General features: G+C 36.9%; 1 protein-coding gene across 5 annotated transcripts in view; it reads left to right on the top strand.

Moving 5' to 3' along the window:
* The window catches only part of Nyap2 (neuronal tyrosine-phosphorylated phosphoinositide-3-kinase adaptor 2), a 270048-nt gene that overhangs the window by 11075 nt on the left and 236888 nt on the right, over positions 1–22085 (top strand). For all 5 annotated transcript variants that reach the window (XM_076914930.1, XM_076914927.1, XM_034521092.2 and 2 more), the window contains one exon: positions 585–821. In XM_076914930.1, the coding sequence (XP_076771045.1) occupies positions 601–821 (221 nt within the window). In that variant the 5' untranslated portion in view covers positions 585–600. The remainder of the gene's footprint in view (positions 1–584; positions 822–22085) is intronic.

Here is a 22085-nt window from a genome sequence, read left to right as displayed (position 1 = left end):
ATTTGATACTCAAGTAACACTCATTTCATGTTATTCCAAACACTCTGGGAACCTGCACTTCCTAATGAGATATTTTCCTCAATGAAAAACTTATATTAAAATGTATGTCTTAATTGTTTATGTAAAATTAAGGTTCATTCAAGGGAACAGAGAAGTCTAAAATAATATGAATAAGGTATAGTTTTTTTAATTCTAATATTTTTATTAATGGTCTTCTATAACAACTTTATGTTCTTACTCAACATAACTTAAAGGAAGTTTAATTACATTAATATATTTACAGTGTATATTTAAAGTGAGCACAAGTGGGCCATGGTGATATGTAGGGATCAGAGGTCAACTTGGAGAGTCAGTTAGTTATGTTCTTCCACCTGATGAATTCTGAGACTAGAATCCAGGACATTAGATACACCAGCAAGCTCTTTTACCCACTGAGCCACCTCGATGACTCTTAAATATTCTAACTCACCAAGGTTACAGATATCCTAAGAAGCCTGGCAACTCACTGGAGGTTTGAGATCACATAATCTTAGGGAAGAAACTTAATACTCTTGCTAAGTGTATGATGTGTTGTCAATCTGCAGAAAGCATCCCGTCTCCATGATACCTTCCAAGATGATGAGTGTTAATGCTGAAGAAGATCCTTTGGACACTTTTTTCCAGTATATTGAGGATATGGGAATGAAGGCATATGATGGCCTAGTTATTCAAAACGCGTCCGACATTGCTCGCGAGAATGATCGCTTGAGAAACGAGACGAACCTGGCTTACTTGAAGGAGAAGAACGAGAAACGTAGACGACAGGAAGAAACAATCAAACGGTAAGCATAAGGCGCTGCATTCCATGAGGGTTGGGGGAAATCTCCAAATCCTGCTAAGACTGTGTCGCTGACACCTGGCCAAGAAGAGGCTGGTCAGAGTCTTGGCGGGATGCATAGTGAAACAGACACCTGGGCTCTACAGAAAGCTCATCTATCCTGCTGACAGATCCTGGCCTTCGTTAACAACAGTTACTTGCCTGTGCTTTGTGCATATGGCGGTACAGATGGGATGAGGAGAGAATTCAATTTTCTCCCCATAAAAGCTTGTGTTGAACAATCTCTTGATAAAAGCACCAGGGAGCACAGATACATTTTTAACAGCCAAAGTTTTATGAGAATGTCCACCTTTAATGGCCTATGTTTATAGTTCTTACCTTAAAATAGAGTTCATCTTCTTCCTACAATATGACCAAGACCAGTGAATAATGAGATGTTCATGAGCCTCTGAAGGCAGTCAGAATCCTTGGTGTATGCTCCTGTGCAATTTTAAGGCAATTATACCTCTTGGTTGGTACCAAGGGTCCTGGGTTTGTTCAAATGAAATTGCTTTCATGATGTAACACGTACTAGTGACAAGCTAATGAGCCCCAGAATGCAGCCTTCCAAATAGTGGTTAAGCTCCTAGTGTGAGCACACGAAAGAAAGAGACACAATTCTTATTTTTGTTGTTTTTATAGAGAAAAATAAAGCAGGTTTTTTCCCCCTGTGTGCATGTTTCCCTGCAGCCACACACCATGTTTTATGGAATCCTCTTTTATTACTGGAATTGATTTACCAAGTTCAAAATTTCAAAATGTAGAAAATTACTTCTTTCCACTATCTGCATGACTGAATAGTGATTGGATGTTTGGATAGTTCACAAAGAATTTTCTATCTAAAGTGTTATTTGCATGCTCTCTAGGAAGATTACAATAATAAGAAAATGAAAATATTTTTTCAAGTTCAATTGTTTAGGTCATAAAGAGGTTCAGTAATGTTGCATAAAACTAGTACTTTAAAGAAAATGTTTTACATGTTAGCGAAAGATGGAAGGAGCACAAAAGGAGGGATGGAATGAAAGAGTAGGGAGGGAGATAGAGAGAACTAGAACGAGTTGTTTTAGAAAGAGCACACTGATTTACCTCTGGATTGTTAAAATTTATTAAGCTTAACTTAATGTTGAAATTTTTGCTGGAGTATGCTAAGTAACTTTTCACAAAAATTTTTCTGTGTAGAATTACTGAAACATTTCTGTGTGCACATGTGTGTTTTACTTTAATTTTGAATGTTAATGTTAAGGGTTTTTTTTTGTCATTCAAAGCAAAGAAGGTGGGTAATAAGATTACTAAAGAATTATAGCAGTGCAATCTAAAGCTTTGCACTCTTGCAGTTGTAAATCAACAATGAATTGTTTTGATAAGTAAACAACTAGAATTATTTATTGCAACATCCTGCCGGCCCCTCAGAGCACCACAATGTACACTTCTTTCCCACTGGCTTCTGTATTGCATTAACAACCTTTAATAAACTTCTGTAGAAATATCCAAACACAGTGACAACAGAAGTGGCTAAATTTCAAATGCTTTTACCGACCCGTGTTTAAAGAGGCACCAATAAAAAATGGTGTAGAAATTAGAACTCTTAGGCACTTGAGTGCAAGTATCTAGATACATGGAGGTACATCAACTTCTATTGCTATATGATGAGCAATGTGTCAGAGATGCAATTATATGAACTTGAGCTCATTTTGCTGGACTAACCAGACGACTTCCTAGGACTATATTACAATGCAGAGATCACTTACTAAGCTGAAAAACAAAACAAAACAAAACAAAACAAAACAAAACAAAACTGGTCTGCATTAACTTCCACCTTGTACATTAGAGTTAAGTCTAACATATTTTGATCATCAAATAAAAACCACATGTAAATCAACTCTCCTGTCTGATTTTAATTCACAAGGAATAATGGTGACTGGATGTAACAAAATTGGGTACGGTAGCTAAATTCTGAGCACAATATACTCTTTCTGATTGATGGGACTTAGGTATTGAGTAGGGAGAGTAAATGGCGAGGACCTTTGGGTTGGTCTGCTGTTTTGCTCCCTGTTGTGTGCTGTTATTTCTTGAACTAACAAGATGACATTTCTACTTTATGAAATGGCCAAGACTGAACGTGAAGCAAGTTTAAGGCAAATCGCAGAGAATAGGAGTCCATTTTGATGTGTAAATGTTCAAAGGCCTTGCGACTACTCAGGTGGAGGTTTTGGATGGAGGCTTGGGTAAAAAACCCAGACTTTGGGTAGAGATCATAATAAGAGTTCTACACCAGAGTATTGAGAATCACCTTAATCTTCCTGTAAGTTTTTACATCATGAGTTTTCAGAACAAGAAGGACACCTAGAACTTAAATTTTAAAGTGATCAACACCCCAGGAATATTCCCAAGGCCACCTAAAACTTCACAGGATTAGGAACTTGTGAAAGAGCCTAACAAATATAGTCAGGGAGCCACAAAGGAGGACTGAGCAATGTTGGACCCACAGCATTGGAGGAGAGCTAGCAGGGAAAGAAACAGAGGGGCAGCCTCACTAAGCTTGCCCTTCTTTCTGATTGAAGTTTCACTGGAACTTCAGGTAAAGATTGGAACAAACAGCAGGACCCAGAGCCTTGGTTGGAACAATTCCTAGTGTAACACAGAATGCCAGGGGAAGACCTAAGGTGCGGGGCTATCCCACCACAGATCTGAAAGGGATAGGTCACAAAAGACCCATAGATCTTACCCCTCTGGGAATCATTCACATCTAGTAGAAACTCAATGGGAAAGTAAAACTGACCAACTGAGCATCTGAGAGAGGACTATGGGGTGTCCTCTAGACCTAGGTGAAAATGACCATATCCCAAATAACAATTAATCCTTGCCCCATAACCGTTGCATGTTTTAGGAATTAAAAGATACAATATGTGTCTTGCTATTTATAAACTCAGTTCTTTCTTATTCAACCCTGCCCCAAATCTTTTTTTCCTGGAATTCTAGTTTAATGTGTAAATATCTTGCACGTGTAAGAATCCTATGAGAGCCCAAAATTGTTGACACTTCTCCAAATCACTTTTCTTTTCCAAAAGCAAAACCCAGTGTAGAGCAAAATGGCATAGATGTCCTAGCATGAAATTGAGGAGGGGCTTGGAGAGAAAAAAAAATAACAAAGACAGACCAGCAATGCTTCTGTTTGAGGAGGAGTCTAAAGGCCTCCCTCACTGTCTGGTGTGAGGACACACTGTACCATTTCTGCAAACAATCTAGTCTAGGTACCATAGTAATGCCTGAATGTGGTTTTAATTTGTGCAGTGTCGTGGGTGTATGACAATTTTCAAATAATGCTAATCTCTCTTCAATGTGTACTTCACTTCGACATTCCTAATGAGATATGTCTATTATTTACAGAGTCCGTGAACTGGATTCTATTCCAGCAGGCATTTAAGAGTTTCTAGGATACTGGCAAACACAGAACACCCATATTTAAATATAACACATATCTCAGTGTTTTTTTTTTTTTTTTTACTTTGCAATTAGTATCAAGTAGAAAAAAACATGACAAGGTATTAATGAACATCATTAAATTAACGAAAATCACTTCATCTTCCTGCTGAATGCCTTCAAAATATATTCTGTGATTTAATATATGGGACATAAAAGCCAGAAATTCTAAAAGGCAGCACATTTGACCTTGAAAAGGCATTGATGATAATTCTCTGTGAAGTGCGCCAGTTGCAATTTCAAAAATGTGCAGACTGCCAAGGCATGCTTAAAACATGGAAATCGGATTTCATGTGATTGACTTTCTGGAGCACACACTGCTGAAATGCCTTTTGTGCTCAACTGGGGAGCTTAAACATAGAGCCCTTAGATAAACAACATCCATCTCCCTTTGCTTGCTCTGTGATCTGAGTCACTTAGGGTTTCTGAGCCCAGTTCCTTATTTTTGAACCAACTTGATCCCTTGTCACTATTAACTCTTTGCATCTTCTCTTCTATCTGTCATGTGGGCTTTATTGAAGAAAAAAACTTGCTGGTAAGAAAGAAATACTAAACAAAGAAAAAGAAATGATGTTCCTAGTCCTTCTCTTAACAGTTTAAAGTGATGTTTAGTAAGAAACAGAAATGCTTAAAGGAGAGAATTAATGGAGAATGGAAATAATTATTTTGGTGCCTCATGGTCTATGCTACTCTAAATCCCAGTAGCTTTGTATAGATGCTAATAAATGAGATTTGTTTTTATTCAGTAGCCCATAAAAAACCAAACATGCAAAACTACCTTTCAACAAGGTAGTTCATTCCAGATGGGTTAGTGTGCCCTAGATTGCCACAAATAGGGGGAAAAGTGACGGACAAACTTTGGTGGTCACTGTGTATGGTTACAGCCAGTGAGAAGAAAGGATGTGGTGAATGAGAGCTGACCTGCAGAGTTATATCTGCACGCACCTCTAAAACATGCTTTCTTTGGAAGTCTTCTGTTTATATGTAACCCCTTGTAAGGTCATCAAATAAGAACATTCGCTGAAGAAGATGGGTAATCAAAAGGCCATTTTACATACCACAGGCAGAACAGTGTTCTGGATCCCTTTTAACCAAAATCCTTGTTGAATTCTGGAATATGTACTCATACCACCTTCTTTGGCTGTTTTGAAACCAATGTAAGAAGTATCCCCTAAATAAAAGGCAAAGGAAATTCTCATGTCTAGTCAACTACAGTTTTTACTGTAGGAAGCAGATGTGTTTTCCCCCTAATTAATGAAGCACTACATTAGTAAAATTTCTCCAAACATTGTGAGTCTGGGAGACAGCTCTTGACTTCAGCAAAGTGGTTCTGACACAGAGGACTACTTAGGCTGATTACCAGTGTCTCTATTCCCCGTGGGTGCCCTCAAGGGATCTATATGAGGTTATATTTCCTCTTTAAAAGTGACAGTCAGAAATGGAATTAGATTACATATGGCTCCCTTTAAAGGGGCATGTGGTTGTATACTTGTGTGTGCAGTTGAAAACTATGTGGATTTAAGAGTTTCAGATTTCCTGTTATGCAAAGGGCATCAAAAACCACTCTAGTCTCTCTTGTGCAAAAGTGTAGGGAGAAAATTATGATAGAAATAAAATATTTAAATTAATTTTTTTGCTGGTTTACTACTACCCCAAAAGAAAATTATTGTGATATTAAATTTGTAAATCCATTCATTTTATTTTCGTAAGCTCGTGGTTACACAAAGAATGCTTATCAGGGAAGAATGGCCCTTTGTACCAATGTATACCAATAGTCTTTAGTTAGTTTGACTTTTGGAATTTTATGTACAACATCACAGGAAACATTGTGATAACAATGCATCGATGTGCATTTTGTCAATTCTATATCTACTCAGTATAGCATGAGCAGCTAATCTGGTCACATACAACTCTCCTCAATGAATTTGTTTCAATGCAGCAATGCAGGCATGCGGTGATGTGAAGTTTCCTGTATTTGTATCAGAAAGGTTACTAAAAGCATCATTTCATAAGCAAAGCGAAGACAGCTAAATGAACAAAGGCTCAAAAACACAAAGCTCTACAGCTAGCTTTATAGTTTAAAGAAATTATCTACAGGTAGCTCGGGGAGAGCCTCTGGCTAGCCATTGCTTCCAGGCTTAGAAGAACGCTGGAGATGAGCCCTTGGCCATACGCAGCTTGTCAGATGCTTGGGTTGCCATGAATCTGTTGATCTGATCTAATGTGAGTTTCTGACCTAATTTTACTGTAGGATTTAGTGTTCAGGCAGAGAAAACAAGGTTAATGTGTTGATACAGAGTGAGATTAAACAGCAGACACTCTCGTAATAACCCTCTCTAATTTTGGCTTCCTCTTGTGAATGTCATTAATTCAAACCACTTTTCTATTAATCGTTTCAGAGTATCACAAGCTGTTTTGCTTGTTTTTGAAGTAAAAACTATATATCCAGATTGTCTTTTTCTAAGTTGAATGAGATATAAAAACAGCAGTAATTTGGGTTACTTTCCCAAATACATAGGAAAGTTATCTTTAATTCATAGAACCTCAGGTTTGGAAGAAAATTTTCAGAAGCCAGACTTGATCATCCCTTGCTGACTATTCTTTAAGAAGCCAGAAACCACTTCTACAAGTATGGCTATATGTATATCAATTTCTTTGGGGATTTTCAGTGATGGTGGTGGAAGTGAATATTGTTAAATAACTGAGAGTGCTTTGTGAGAATCAAATGTTGATGGATCTCCTATGCCACTGTTTTCAGCAAAGCTCACCCCCTGCCCTAAGATGATTAATATACACCCCACAAATCAACAATACATGATTTACATGATGCTAATATTTGTAATGACAGTGGCTGACAGCCCTTCTTAGTCACCTGCCAGCACAGATTAGAGCCCACACTAATGGTGTCTTTCAGATCGGTTGCTTAGGTTTTGCCTAATTCAGCTTCTCTCAGACTGACTTCAGAACCACTAGGTTTTCTCTTGCTTCTATTTCAATTGTATCCTGGACCTGTTACTGGCTTTATGCTTTAAGACGATCAGTAACTATTCTGTATCTGAAATAAACAGACAGATGCTAGCAAGAGGGGGGGGGAGGTGTTTAGAACACAATCACATCCAGACAGAGCACTTCCCAGGATGAGTTCTTCTGATGCAGAGGAAAATCACTACAGGGAATGGATGTTTGGAACCCCAACTCTAAGGCAACTGAGAGACTAAAAGGAATCTCATTGCAAAGGTGAAGGTACCCTTTTCTTAATGGGTAGTGCTAAATTATTTATAGGTTCTTTGGGGGGGCTTCCTATTTCCTATCTAAGATTATTTTGTTACACAGTTTAAGCTATGGGAAGATATTCTCAACCTTTTATATAAAGATGGCATTTATAAATATTTAAAAATAATACATATGCGAAAGGAATTATCGTGGAGCTATAATATAAATCGGGGGATGTATTTTTTTCCTAGTAAATTTGAAGTAGCTCCTGGAGATCATGTCTAATGTAATGAAATTGCCAGAGTAGAGCCTAAACATGCTAATAAAATTGCCTCTGAGGCATCAGTCCAACTTTGAGGTAGCCTGAAGAAAATGTCTGCATTACAAATGTGCGGGTTACCTTAAAATTAATTATAATTCTAAGTTGGTAGAAGGAAAAGCAAACCTTTCCCCGCGGATTTCTGCTGGGGACATATGCCTCCAGTTAAAAGCTATTTTCTGTGATGCTCATACTTGAAAATCTTCATGCCCCTGCTGGAATATGGACATAGCCAGGCTGCCAAGATGTAGAGAATTGGGAGGGGGATCTTCTTTGCTGTGTCTTAAAAAAACAAGTACCTTCAGCACAATGTACCAGCAAGACTTTTAAAAACACAAAAATAGACCAACATTTAGAATCCATTATTCTAATTAGTAAATTGCATTTCAGTTTTTGATTTGGCGCTAAGTCAAGCACTTAGTACATTTTGGTGTTAGAATAAGAAATGAAGAGGCTCACGGGAATGAAAATGGCCATCGCCAAGGAGAGGTGGCTTTTTCTATGAGGCTGTGTGTTATACAGCTATTTAGTGTCTGCATTAGTTTTTAATTATTATTAAATTATTATTGGGCATTTTTTATGTCAACCATTACTCTCCATGTCTAGGTCAAGGCAGTAACAAAGTTGGAAAAATGGAGAGAGAGAGAGAGAGAGAGAGAGAGAGAGAGAGAGAGAGAGAGAGAGGAGGGGAAGGGGGGGGGGGGGGGGGGAGAGGGAGACACAGAGACAGAGAGACACAGAGAGACACAGAGAGAGACAGAGAGATGCATTATGTTGGGGTATCTAGAGAGTGTAGTTTAAGCCAGGTTGCTCAGTCCGTCACATCTGACATAAGAGCTGAGCGGGAGTCAGGAGTTTGGAAGGAGAGGCTTACAAGAGAAAGAAATGCTAGCAGAGTCAGAGAAGCACTTTTGTAAAGACAGAGAAAACTCAAAGGTGTGGCTAGAGCAGAGGCAAGCCAGTGAGGTTCAGAGACTAGGTAATCAGATCAAGATGGGTGGTGGATGGCCTTGCAGGAACCATGGGGTTACTGACAGGACTTTGACTCAGAAAAACCGCCATGAAATGGGGAGCTACGGGGGTCATTTGATATGAAGACTAGCTCTATAACTGAAAAGATGGCCTCTTAGCTGCTCTGTGGATCAAAAAGGAGAGAGGCAGGTGCTCCAGTTCTGGAAAGACGGTTGAGGGAAAACTGTGGCCTGGAGGGAAGAAGCTGAGAGGTAGGATAGGTCAGCTGTGTCTCAGATTGGATGTGGAGTGTGAGAACACCATTCAGGGGTGATGGTAACCTTAGCAGGGATTGAGGAGACCAGACAAGAAGTATGGTACTGACAAAAGATGTCATACATATTAAGTTGCAAGTGTCCACTGGACTATCAGTTACTTTAGAAATCTGTATTCTTTATGACTCATTTTCTCCAATGGAAGTGTAAACTTGAAAACCTTTGGAGACATTGCAAATGTATAAAACGCTAACAGGAACATGAATTTATGCATATATATTTCAGCTCAAAGAAAGTTTACTGTTTCATTATTATCATTATTATTTTTATCAAAATAGTGGACATAGGTTTTAGCTATCCTCCTAACTTTTCGTCAATGTATGATAGAGTCATTTCACTCAGAAAATCCCTAATGCATGGTGGGGACTGAAACTTCTAGTCATTGAAGAATAAACGAGGGTGAGCTTTTATGGCTACTAGAGCAAAGAGACAATTGCCTAGAGGGATGGCTGTTGTGAGTTTATTGGAGTCAGTGATCTTGTTTCTCAGAGCTATGTGATCCATGAGTTGAGGGGTGGTGGTGGGATTTCTCGTGTAGGTTAAGGCTAACAATCCTAATCCAGTAATTTAAGAATCAAGATAAAACACAGCTGGAGGCCTGTGTGACATCTGACATCTTCAAATGGGAACAATGCCTTTATAAAAGAATGGAGTCAGTCATTATTACCATTGGTAATGTTATGGTCTTTTGGCAACTGTGGAGAAATGAATAATTAGTCTTCTAATTGATGTATATAGGACACATTCCCTGTTCTGAGGTCTTTTGATAAACCTGCAATTTTTACCCCATTGTAAGAAGGAAATTGGAGCCCCGCTGTGTATGCAATCAGAGTGAAGCGCAGCCTAACCGTGTTGAAATCTGAATGTCTAAATACAAAATGAGATTAGACTCTACTTGCTAGATTTAGTGAGATCCTTAGCAAGTTCTTTAACTCCTCTTAAACTTACTCATCTATTTTTTATCAAGAAAAATATTTGTTTTCTCCAATTGTTAAAAGATAGGACAGGTATGTGTACCATGTGGTATTTACTGGCTTGTGGGGCAGCCTACACACAGCTGCTATAGCTGGCACCCTCTGTTATTGTGTGCAATGTTGCTGTTTGTTTGCTCCTGTAATCACCTTTCCCCTTCTTTATCATGTAAGGCTGCTGCAGGGCTCATTACATATACCTCCATATTCATAGAAGTTATATTGCCATTTAGGGTAAAATCCAGTATAGAAGTATCTGTGCTTTGGGCATTAGCAAATAGCAACCCCCAACCCTGCCAAAGCTTCTAACTTTTTACACCTTGTTTTATCACATCCATGCATTTTGTTCTTTTCCTTAAAATTCTTAAATTGCATGAGGAAAATAATTCGTCATATAGATGGATTCAAAAGGATTCAGTCATTGATGAGTTTGAATCTTAGTTATTAAATGATAATAAGAGAAAGGATAAACTATCTCTCCTGTAAAGTTGTTTTCTGACCTTTTTCAAAGCAAATTGTGATGAACTTCCCTGCTGTGGTAATGTAACATAATTTAACAGAACACACGATACTCACTGTGCAATCTGCTTATCAGTTTTCACAGATTTTAAAGGAATCATCTTAAATGTTTTCCTTCTTGGAGTGTGAACCGCCAATATTTTTTGCTCTTTTAATGGAAATGTATTCTTTTTGTCCAAGAGCTGTAATAATTTTTGCTGTAGCTAGAAAGAGTTCATCGATAATGAAGTATTAAAATAAGACAATTCCCATCTATTTCAAGAGCCCACATCTAAAATGATGCCCTGTACTACTTTGCCCCTGGGTTCCTCTTCTGGTGGGTAGTACTTTCCCAGTGCCAGAGTGTAATTTCCTTTTAAGACATGTCTTTACCTTGCAAGACTTTGGGGCTGTTGGACAAACTGGTCCAACCATGTTTCCATCTGCCCTTTGACTGGGAAAAGAGCTCTTTCTGTTTTTTTTCTGGTGCATTTATTTTAACTCAGGCATGTTTAGCATTTTGACAAAATATACCAGACATACATGGAGGAACTTGAGCTTCTTAAAAGTTTCCTGTGTGTTGGGGGGGGGTGGGGAGGATGCTTATTTCCAAGGATTCCTGTTGCCAGTTTTCATACATAATTTAAAAAGTTGGCATTTGTGTTAATAGTTGAAATATACAAGTATTGAAAAAGGATGGTACTTTATTTAGAAGGTGAACAATATTTTGTGACTTATAAGAAGTGTGATAAAGGTCATCAGTAAAGAAATAAAAGAAAGACAATGGAAGAATAACTGGATTAGACAGAACACATGCTCATCCTTCTCTTGGGAGAAGAAAGGTAACTACCTTTGGCTCCCGTTTCCTCCCTGTTATGAAGGAGTATTTTGTTCAGGTGACATAGCGTTCTGAGATGATCCAGAAAAGTTTTTAGAAAAGTATTGGTATTTGACAAGGTCATAATCAATACAAATTATTCTCTCTTTCAAATTGCCTCTGGCTGATTAAACAAATAGCTAAGAGATAAGTAATTTATACTTTCCCTCTAAATGTCGACTGACTTCTCTTTGAAGTCTGTAAGCCTATCTGGTCTTAGCAGACCAGTTAAAATGGTTTATTTATAAAGAAATTCGATGATATGTCCATAAGCCTTGTTAGCATAAACAGTTTGAGAAGTTAATTAATTCAGATGTCAAATATTTTTCGTAGATTGTTTCATCTTTTAGTCATAATTATACTCTTGTAACTTCTTAATGTCTCTTTGGGATTTTAATTCAATTTTTAGGTTTCCATTTTTATACTCCATTCCAATTCAATATTTCCTTTTAAATTTTGTAATTGTTCTACTTGGTTCCCCAGTAGTTATTTTAAAAGCCTTAGCATTTCAAGCAAAAAATGGAGAAGAATACATTTTAAAACATGGTACATGGTTCAACAGATTAAATGGGATAAAGAGAGATGGGGGAGGGGATAAAAGTGACTGCCTAGTAAAAGGCTTTTTAGCAAATCATATTGAATCTCATTAATAAAGAATACACCCACTAAAGCTGCACAATCAATCTGCTGTGTGCATTAGTGTTGTCTAGCCCAATTCAGGTAGATAAATTGTTCTCTAAGTGTCACTCAGCTGCCACTCCATCACAATACCAGTAATACATGTCTTGCTGAATTTTCCCTGATTCATAACATTTGTTGTTCACCGTTAGACTAGACTATACAGGTGTAACAGAAGAGGGAAAATAAGAAAGGGTATCTCACTGGAGAGAGATTCCATAACATAAAGGATGGTGTCTGCAAGCAATCTACCAAAAATAAGCTGGCAGGGCATAATATAGCTGAACATTATTGCCAAGTGTCAGCTAAAAATAGAGGAGGAAATGTGTAACTAATATCAAGCTGGAGAACTTGAGTGAGGCCATTACTATACTGTACACTACATGATATACTATATACTATAGTGATATCCATCACCAGGTGACATTAGGTCATAGAGACTGAGAGTGGAAGAGAAAGAGAAGGAAAATAGAGTAACCACTCACTTCCTAGAGTTTTTTTGAATTACATAGTTGTAGCCTGTTTTCTAACCATCAATGAAGTATTTAATGACGAGGCCCATGACTAATAGTCTTTCCAACGAGCAGCTGTCAGGAGTACACATTGTTATAAACAGACACTTTTTACAAGCCCAATACAGTGTGCTGTTATGCCACTCTGGCTTGAGTTGACAACATGGGATTTTTTTTTCCTAAAGGAGTCAATCAAATACTCTTGTGTCCAGAAAAAACAAAAAACAAAAAACAAAAGCAAAAAACAAAAAAACAAACACCTGCTTTTGAACCTGTAGTCAAAGGGAAAGTGTTCTGTCACTTTGTAAAAGATTAAAACTCTCCAAGGAGATATTGTGCATATAAGAGAGCATTTTGAAATGAGTTGGAAACACTAAGCCTGCACAGTTAGTTATTTGATTGTATTAAAGTAGAGGAATGAAAGATTAGAGTGTTATTGGGTTTTAGGAAGGAATACTGGTTGGGGATTTGCCCTTAATGCAGTGACCTTATCTGCCCGAGTCTTTCCATTTCAATGTGACTTAGAATTGTAAAAAGAAGTCAGCTTAAAGGTATCAACACAGCCCCTTGTGTATGTTCCCTTTAGCAAAGAGCCTCTATCTTTAGCTCCGTGCAATTGGCAATCTTGTTTTGAGACAGACCGTGATTTAGTTAACAGGAGAACAGAATGGCCTTTGCCACCCCAGAGCTGAATGAGGGGTTCAATGCAAGTTCGAAGGCATGTCTGAACTAATGCAGCAGAGATTACCTGGGAACACAATACAATGGCTATTGTGAGCATAGGGAAGAAGGGAGAAATGCAGCACATTGGGACACGATGGTGTCACACACCGGCATGTACACATTGCCTTTGAAATGACAACCTTTAATAACGTATGAATGTGATATCATTACCTGTTTGTAATGATCAGGCTCATGATGATTGATTTCAAGCAATGGCTACTGCTTGACAATGCAGCTTCTGCTTGGTGATAGTAATGATGCACTGTGCTTGGGCAGGCAACAAGAGAGAATGCAGTAGGTATATTCACCAGTCTCAATTCCTTGACAGAGTGCATTTAGTTAATGAAAACTGGATGAATCATGAATGTGTCAGGCAGAAAATATGTCCATTTATAAGATTGTGTTACACAGGCACATGGAGCCATTTTAATTCTTATGTCCCTGATATTATTCTTAAGATCATCAATGAAATGCACCACCATGAATTTAAGGTCAGAGCTAGACTTTCCAGTCAATACTTTATTCCACCTACATTCATATCTAGGCTTTGGGGAAAAGACTATATCCATCCTTATGAATAGCTTTTTGAACAGGTACAAAAAGCTGAAGAAATTGGGCTAAAAACATTATTTTGTGTTTAAAACATGTTATAGGGCAGCAATCATTAAAAATAAAGTTTTTAAAACATTAATTTTCTTATTCTGTGTATGCAATTAAAATTGACCAAATACCTGATTTTTATACTTCCTCCAAGTATTTTCTAGTCTCAATTTGTATTATTCAAACCCCAACTCTCATCTTGGTACATAGCACAGAAACACAAATAATACAACACTTACAAGAATGGCGAAATAATTCTTTAACACTGTGTGGTTTAAAATCAACATAGAGATTGTAAGATGTTTCTTTTTGTAACTTTGAAGTCCAAAAGATTGCTATATGTTTACATGTCAAGTCTTTATCTTTAAATGTCTTCAATGTAATCATTATAGATGCCCAAATATATAATGCTGTTACTAACATTACCTGTATAAATCACAAAAAATCAAGCAAAAGGTTTAGAATGATGTCAATTTACAATTTTCTCTTTTTTGTTTAACCTCATTCTGATTTCATTGTCTTCTGACATTCTTTTCCCCTTAGTTTTCATAACCTCAAAGCAATAGATGGAAATAACTCTATTAAAAATAAAAGGCACAGAAGTCAAGAATTCTTTTTCAGTTTTCTAAAAGGACATGTCTTAAGCACTAGCTTCAGTCTTTGAATATATAGGTTTGCAACAGGCTTATAAAGTATGGTTATGAAAAACAATCTATACAACTTTGTGAAATCATAAACAAACTTTAATTAGCCCCCAGTTTCATAGCTAAACTGGTATTCCTTTATATTATAGTAGCATTCTTTTTAGAAGGTAAACCAGAACTACTCACAGTCAAACATTTGATGGAGTTAGGCAGACTCCATTGAAGACAGGGAGGAAGGATTGTAGGAGCCAAAAGTGTCAAGGACACCAGGAGAACACAGCCCATAGAATCAATTAAACAGGTCTCATAGGAGATCATAAAGACTGAACTGACAATCACAAAGCCTGCATAGGTCAGTGCTAGGTCCTCTGCATATGTTATGACAGTGTAGCTTGGTGTTTTTGTGGGACTCCTAACACTGGGAATGTGTGTACGTGTGTGGTGGGGAGGTGGGAGGTGTCTCTGAATTTTTGCCTGCTCTTGAGACCCTTTTCCTCATACTGGGTTGTTGTTATGAGGGTTTTATATCCCTGAGAGGCCTGTTCTTTTCTGTAAAAAAATGGAGGTGAAGTGTTTCCAGGGTAAAGGGTAGGTGGGTGGTGCTGAAAACAATGGAGTGAGAGGAAACTGGACAGGATGTAATGAATGAAAGAAGTATTTACATTTTTAAAATAAGTGGATATTTTAATTATTTTTTCATACACTATATTTTAATTTTCTTTTTCTCTACCTCGTTGCAGATCCTCGCCACTTCACTTTCAAATGAAGTCCATCAATTAATATTTTAGAGAGAGTTTTCATGAAAAGGGGATAGGAACACATTGAGTTCATATATGTGAAGCAATCATGTTCACTATCTTCTGAGTCAATAAGGCATATCTACACCATGGCTGCAAGATTAGCAGCTTGTGCATTCAAAGGAATGATAAAATATTTGACTAGGCAGAGTTGCTTCCAACTTAACAGCTTGCTATGTCAGAGTTTATAATTTTTTTTATTTTCTGTGAATGTAATGAGTTGTGGTGGTTGAATGTGTGTGTGCATTATTGTGTATTTATATGTATATATTTGTATATATATGCATATATGTTTATATTTGTGTATGTATGTGTACACATGTGTGTGTTTGTGTGTATACTGTGTGTCTGTTTTAGGTATATTATGTGTGTATCTGTGTGTTTTTTGTGCAAATACTATGTGTGTATCTTTTCATGTATATATACATATTTTTATCTGTATATGTGTACACTGTGTATGTGCTTGTGTCTGTGCATATATGTGTACATATGTGATGTGTGTCTGTGTGCATTTGTGATTGGTTATGTGTGTGTATGTAATAGTGTGTAATTAGGTGCATGTGTGTGCATATTTGTGTGTATGTGTTTGATCCATTAGTGTTTTGATGGATTTCACACAGAGCACTTCTCACCAGGAATTCATCCAATGAGTAAAGGCACTTTAGTTATTAAATTGAGGTCCCATGTTAGAGGCCATTAAGCAAATTATTTAGTGCATTCTGCTTTAGAAGGCAAGGGCATCAGTGCAATATTTTATAACTGGTTAATTTATGCTACAATTAAATTCTTGACACACGCTGGAATGAGAAACAATAAGAAAGGGGAAATTAAAATGGCTTTCTATTGTCATATTTTTGGATGAAAATGAAATTTTCTAAGATATATGTGTAATATATTTAATACATAGCTTTTTGTTCTATGAGATAGTAAACTACCTGTTGTATAAAGAACCATCAAAGTAGAAATAGGCTTTATTTTTGAATTATTTTTATTTTTTTCAACCAGTAGAAGTTTTCTTATAGTAGACCTTAATTGACATTTTAATGAAGATAATTTCAAAAGCAAATCATTTATAACATAGTGACATTACATGATTAACTTATGTATGTTTAATAGACATTTAATTTCCTGATTGATGACAAGATTATAAGAATAATCATATCTTTGTATGTATGTATATGTGAATGTGAGCATCTCTGTGTGTATATATGTGTGTGTGTGTGTGAGACAGAGAGATGGGAGAGGAGAGAGAGAGAGAGAGAGAGAGAGAGAGAGAGAGAGAGACTCAAGTATAAACTTGTTTTTATTTATCATAGCAGGAATCACTAAGATTGATAAAAATCAGAATGTTTTTCAGGAATTAGTTACTAATAATAAAATCATAAGAAAGATCTAGCCTGACCTAAAGAATTAGGCACAGAGCACACTTGCCTTTCTTATGACTCTTATTTTTCCTCTCTAGTTATTTAGTGTCTTCAGTGTGATGGTATGGTCTACAGTGTGAGATTTCCTTTGGAGCCAAGTTTGACCTCTATTTCAGGTTGTAATCAAATTACTGAGACTTTAGGTTACATATTCTTCACAAATTAAAGTGACCCTGGTATTCATAACAGTGCATACCACTGAGGATTCTGTTAGTCATTCATGATACCCATCAGAGAGAAAACTGCATAAAAGAGCCTGGAGTAACTATTGATTCTAATCCTCTGAACCACAGCCCTCTCTAAGAGCAGGGGCCTGGATCTTGTCTATTCTCCATACAAATAATGGTGACTATTCAATATGAATATTTGAAGATTCACTGAATGCTTGTATCATGGGTCATATGTATGAATGTATTGGAACCTAGTTAAATGCTAAAAAGCCAGGAAATGCTTATTAAATTGTTCCCAATATGGGGAAGAATTTTTTTTGATTGATGTGTTACAAATATCAAATTACAAAGTTATTTTTTTGGTTTGCAGGTGGCCTCATTATTTTAAGAGGACCCACAGTAACTGTATAGTAACATAGTCCTAATGGTAATAGCCATCTTTTCCTTACAGAGAATTATCTTATAAAATCTATTCTTGATAGCAGTAAAATATATACATTAGTAATAAAATGATTATGGGCTAAAAGGAATGACCCCTGAATTTTATACTATTTTGCAAGTTTTCTTAGATTTTTGACTACTATAGAATGCCTTGCAGACAGGAGAAATGGGCCTCTCCCTGTAGTCATACAAGACTCCAATATGTCTTCAAAGTGAGCTGTTGCTAATTTCCTGATACTACTGATATACAGTAGCCTTATTATATTAACTTTTTGTTGGACATAGAAAGCATGTGGTGAACAGAATCTGAAACGTAAATTTAGGAAATTTCAAAAGACCTTAGAATATGAAAGCTTTCTTTCCTAAGATTGTTTGCATAAAGCTTCAAAATAAATTATTGAATGTTAGAGAGTGTCTAGATTGACTGAGTATGAAATGTTATTTAACGCTTACCATGGTCTTCAGAAAGGAGCTAACTTGACAGTATCTCAAATGTCTACACCCATGAAAACTCCAAATTTTCATTGCAAAATATTGAATAGATGAACATTATTGTTATAGGGAATGCTAAATACCTCGAAGGTGGATGTGGATCTTCTCACAAGCTCAGTGTCAATTTGCCCCTCAGAGGTTTCTTGTATTTTGTGTCTTCAAACCCCATGGACAGATTTCTTCAGAAGTTGGCCCATGCAACATCTCTTTGAAGCTGTGTCTGGTCCTCACAGATATCCTTCTTATTGTCTGTTTGTTCTCATGGAATTTTCTGAATAACTTGATTTATCTCTAATGCAACTTCTTTACTGTTTTCTTTCCATACACAAAATTAAACCAGAGCCAAATTATGATTAGACTCTGGCATAGAATCTTATTCAAACAGTGAGAGTCAATGACCTGGAATATTTATAAAGCGAGTCAGATAATAGTCAAATGAGGTCTTCATCCAGAAACCCAACTCTATGCCCCTTCTTCTCACTGATGAATTCTCCAACAGATAATGCCCACTCTCCCCTCTCTACTCTATTCTTTGGTTAACTTTCTTATTCCACATATAAAGGTGATTTTCTGGATTTTGTGTCTTCAGAAAGCAAGAGATTTATTTTTCCTCCTTTAGTCTTTGTAAATTTCTTCAAGTCTGTAAAAGAAAGAAAATTCTCCCCATGTTGTCTTAGTGTAAAAACATCCTTACTCCTTTGGAAGTGAGAGAATGACTTTAGTATCATTGTTTTTGACTTGGCATCTTAAACTTTGTCCCACAGTGACTTATTCCTCTGTTCTCTGCTGTACTTTGGGTATATTTTCAGCAGACAAACTAAGATGGAGCCTTGGAAGTTGATTCCAAAATTGGGTTTTGAGCATTCTTTGGAATATTGCTTTTTAAGGCTCTTTCTCTTTTTTTCCTACTCATTTTCCTACTTATGTATCATCTAGTCTATGGCTCAGCAAATATTTTAAGGTAGTTATGGCTTTAGAATTTTCAACTGATAATATTTAAGTTGTAGTTACTTTAATTCTGATCTTGTACACAAAATCACACCTACCAGTACACAACCACTCCAGCATAGCAGTGTGTCAATGAAGCATTACTTTTTGAAACAGGTAATTAGGTGATAGGCTAGTTTTGGCCTAGGTGCATATTTTTTGCTTTTTTGTTAGTTTGTTTTTGCCTTTTTTCCACTACTGCTTTATGTATCAATAGTATTGATCTAAGTGTTTCAATGGAAGCAAATTCTTCGATGAGGAAGTATTTCCTTCCTTTTCTTTGCTCTGTACTCACTGTTGAGTTGTCTAGTTTGTACATTGATCTTAATTCACAATAAAACTTTAGTTTCTAAGACTTTTCTAAGGTAAGATAGTTTCTAAGAATTTTTATAAGGTAAGATAAATATGTAAGTAGCTGCAGAGAGACCACAGTGGCTAATAGCATTGACTCTGCACTTGTTGTACGCACTATCCTACGAAGCCTTCCATGGTACATTCACTTTACCTCAATGATAGTCCCGTTAGATATATTACATTATTTGTTTCAAGCTAAGTCTTAGGTTCATTTGAGTCCAAAGAATAGTTCTAGGGAAGAAAAGAAAGTGCGATAGTAAGAATGAATTACCATGGGAGTGAGACGAAATAGTATGTAGCGGCCCCATTCATCAGTTGTTCCTCAGAGTTCATCAGTTGAACTAAGTGAAGCAGATCTCAAAGGCAACTTGACAAGGTTTCAAAAATATCATCCACACATGGAATGAGTGGTAGTGTTGACTGAGAGGACTTTCTATATATCTAGAAAAGCCAGAGAACAACCAAATCCAAAGATCTGGACTGTAGAGGAGCTGTAAATAAAAACTGTAACACTGTCTACAGATTTTCTTTTTTTAAAGTTGAAATAGATGTTTTCCTTATACAAGATATCCCAACCACAGTTTCCCCTCCCTCAACTCCCCTCAGCTCTGTACCTCACCTTCCCTCCTCCAGATCCACTCCACCACTCAGTTTTGCTTCAGACAATAGAAGGCCTCCAAGAGACAACATCCAAACAGGAAAACAAAAAGATACAATAAAACAAGAAGTGTTCCAATGGATGCAGAGCAAGGCAACACAGTAGGAGGAAAAGGGTCAAAGAGAAGGCAAAATAGTTAGAGACACACTCATTCCCATTGTTAGGAGTCCCATAAAAACAAGTAGCTAACAACCAAAACATATATAGTATGCAGAGGATCAGGTACAAACCCAGGCAGGCCCTCTTGCTTGTCACTTCAGTCTCTATGAGCCAATCTGAGTCCTGTTTAGTTGATTTAGTAGGCTGTGTTCTGCTGCTGCTCTCCATCCCCTCTGACTCCTACAATCTTTCTTCCTCCTTTTCCATGGGTTCTCTGAGCTCCTAGGAGAGGACTCTGAGGGAGACTTCCAATGTAGACTCTTTCTCCACATAATATATGGCTGTGGGCCTCAGAATTTAAAAAAAAAAAAATGCATAGCTGAGATTTCTTGCTATTTCTGTGATGTTTTCTTATGTCTATTTTGCCAAATAAAAATTTAAAATAATATTTACATAGAAATTTTAGCAATCTAAACTTCAACAAAAGAGAGGAAACAGTGAATCTCTGGGTGATAAAAATTGAATTGTATCTCAATTATGTTGAGAATAGTATAACTGAAGAAAAATTATACATGAATGGAGCATATTTGCTTTCAGTATATAAGGTGAGCCTGTGCAGTATTACTGAATGCTTAAAGAAAACTCCGCGGGTTTGCAGTATTTTTCTTTCAATATTAACTGAAATTTTGATGCTTCTGTGCTATAGCAACACATTAGGCAAACAGAAACCAGTTGCTCCCTAGGTGCTTTCTATGATAACATCTCTATCACTAATTATTAGTCTGAAGACAAAGAGCTTGATATGAGCACATAGTGACTATGTGCATGCATACCCAGGTGAGCACACACAAGTACACATACACACACACACACACACACACACACCTGCTCCAGATTCCACCTGGTCATGTGACCTTGCCTATAGCTGTGGCCAGGGAAGTGTGTCAGTGGAACCTGATACATTGGGTGATTCTGACTTATTCAATGCTCTGATTTTTTTTCTATTTTCCCATCTTGCCTCTCTTGCTTTTTCCTTTGTTCTCTTTCTCCCTCTTGCTGGTACCTACCCTTATGTAGGATCAAAATCTGATCATTAAAGGCTTATTCAACATCTTAGGTTTTCTCAAAATAAGGCTTTCTATTGAAATGTCTACAACTGGGAAAGAAAGGCATTTTACAATGCTTAAGACATTATTAAATTCACCACTGGTGTCTTGGAACACGAATTACAATGGGCCTTTGCAACAACTGAGGAAAATCCTAAAGTTTCCACATAATAAACCATCAGGGAGTACTGGAGACTTTGAGATTCTTTGTTCAATTTTACAAAGAGATTGTTTTCTTAGGCAATATTCTAATTGCATCAATGTTATTTACTAAGTTTTGCATTTACCGACCATTCACTTTGTTGCTCCATTAAGAAGCTTTTCTTGGGGCCGACCACATATTTATTGGTGTATTTCTCACTTATATTACACCGGCTGTGAGCCTGGTAGCACACAGTGAATTACATATACTAAGATCTCACACTCCAGGAGATCATAAATCAGGTGTGATTATCAGTCTGCTCCACAGATAAGGAAAAAGAGGCCCAGGATCTCAATAATCAACAAGTCAATGATTTAAACACAACAGACAGTACCCCATACATGATATCAAATGTACATAAAACATAAAGATGCCAAACGTGTTTCAAATTCTGTGATGCATATGGATTCTATCTCTTGACAGGGATAGCTGTGCGGTTTTGCAAAAGTAATTTCAATGTCTCTCTAGTGCTGTAACCCACTTGGATTAAACACACAATAGTTGCTTGATGTCTATATGCTACTGATACAGGGAAATCATTCCTCATCAATAAATGATAGACTCTTGTCATTTTTCAGATGTTCTGTTTGCAAGATGGTTTAATTAACAAAATTAAAATTTCTAGTTATTTTCTGGAACTTTGCTTTTCTAGGTTAAGTACAAGAACATAAAGGCAGCAAACTTTACAAACAGGCAAC

This window comes from Arvicanthis niloticus, chromosome 17 (genome assembly GCF_011762505.2).
Source record: "Arvicanthis niloticus isolate mArvNil1 chromosome 17, mArvNil1.pat.X, whole genome shotgun sequence".
Lineage (NCBI taxonomy): Eukaryota > Metazoa > Chordata > Mammalia > Rodentia > Muridae > Arvicanthis > Arvicanthis niloticus.
The sequence above is the reverse complement of the archived record's forward strand: the minus strand, read 5'-3'. Positions and strand labels throughout refer to the sequence as shown.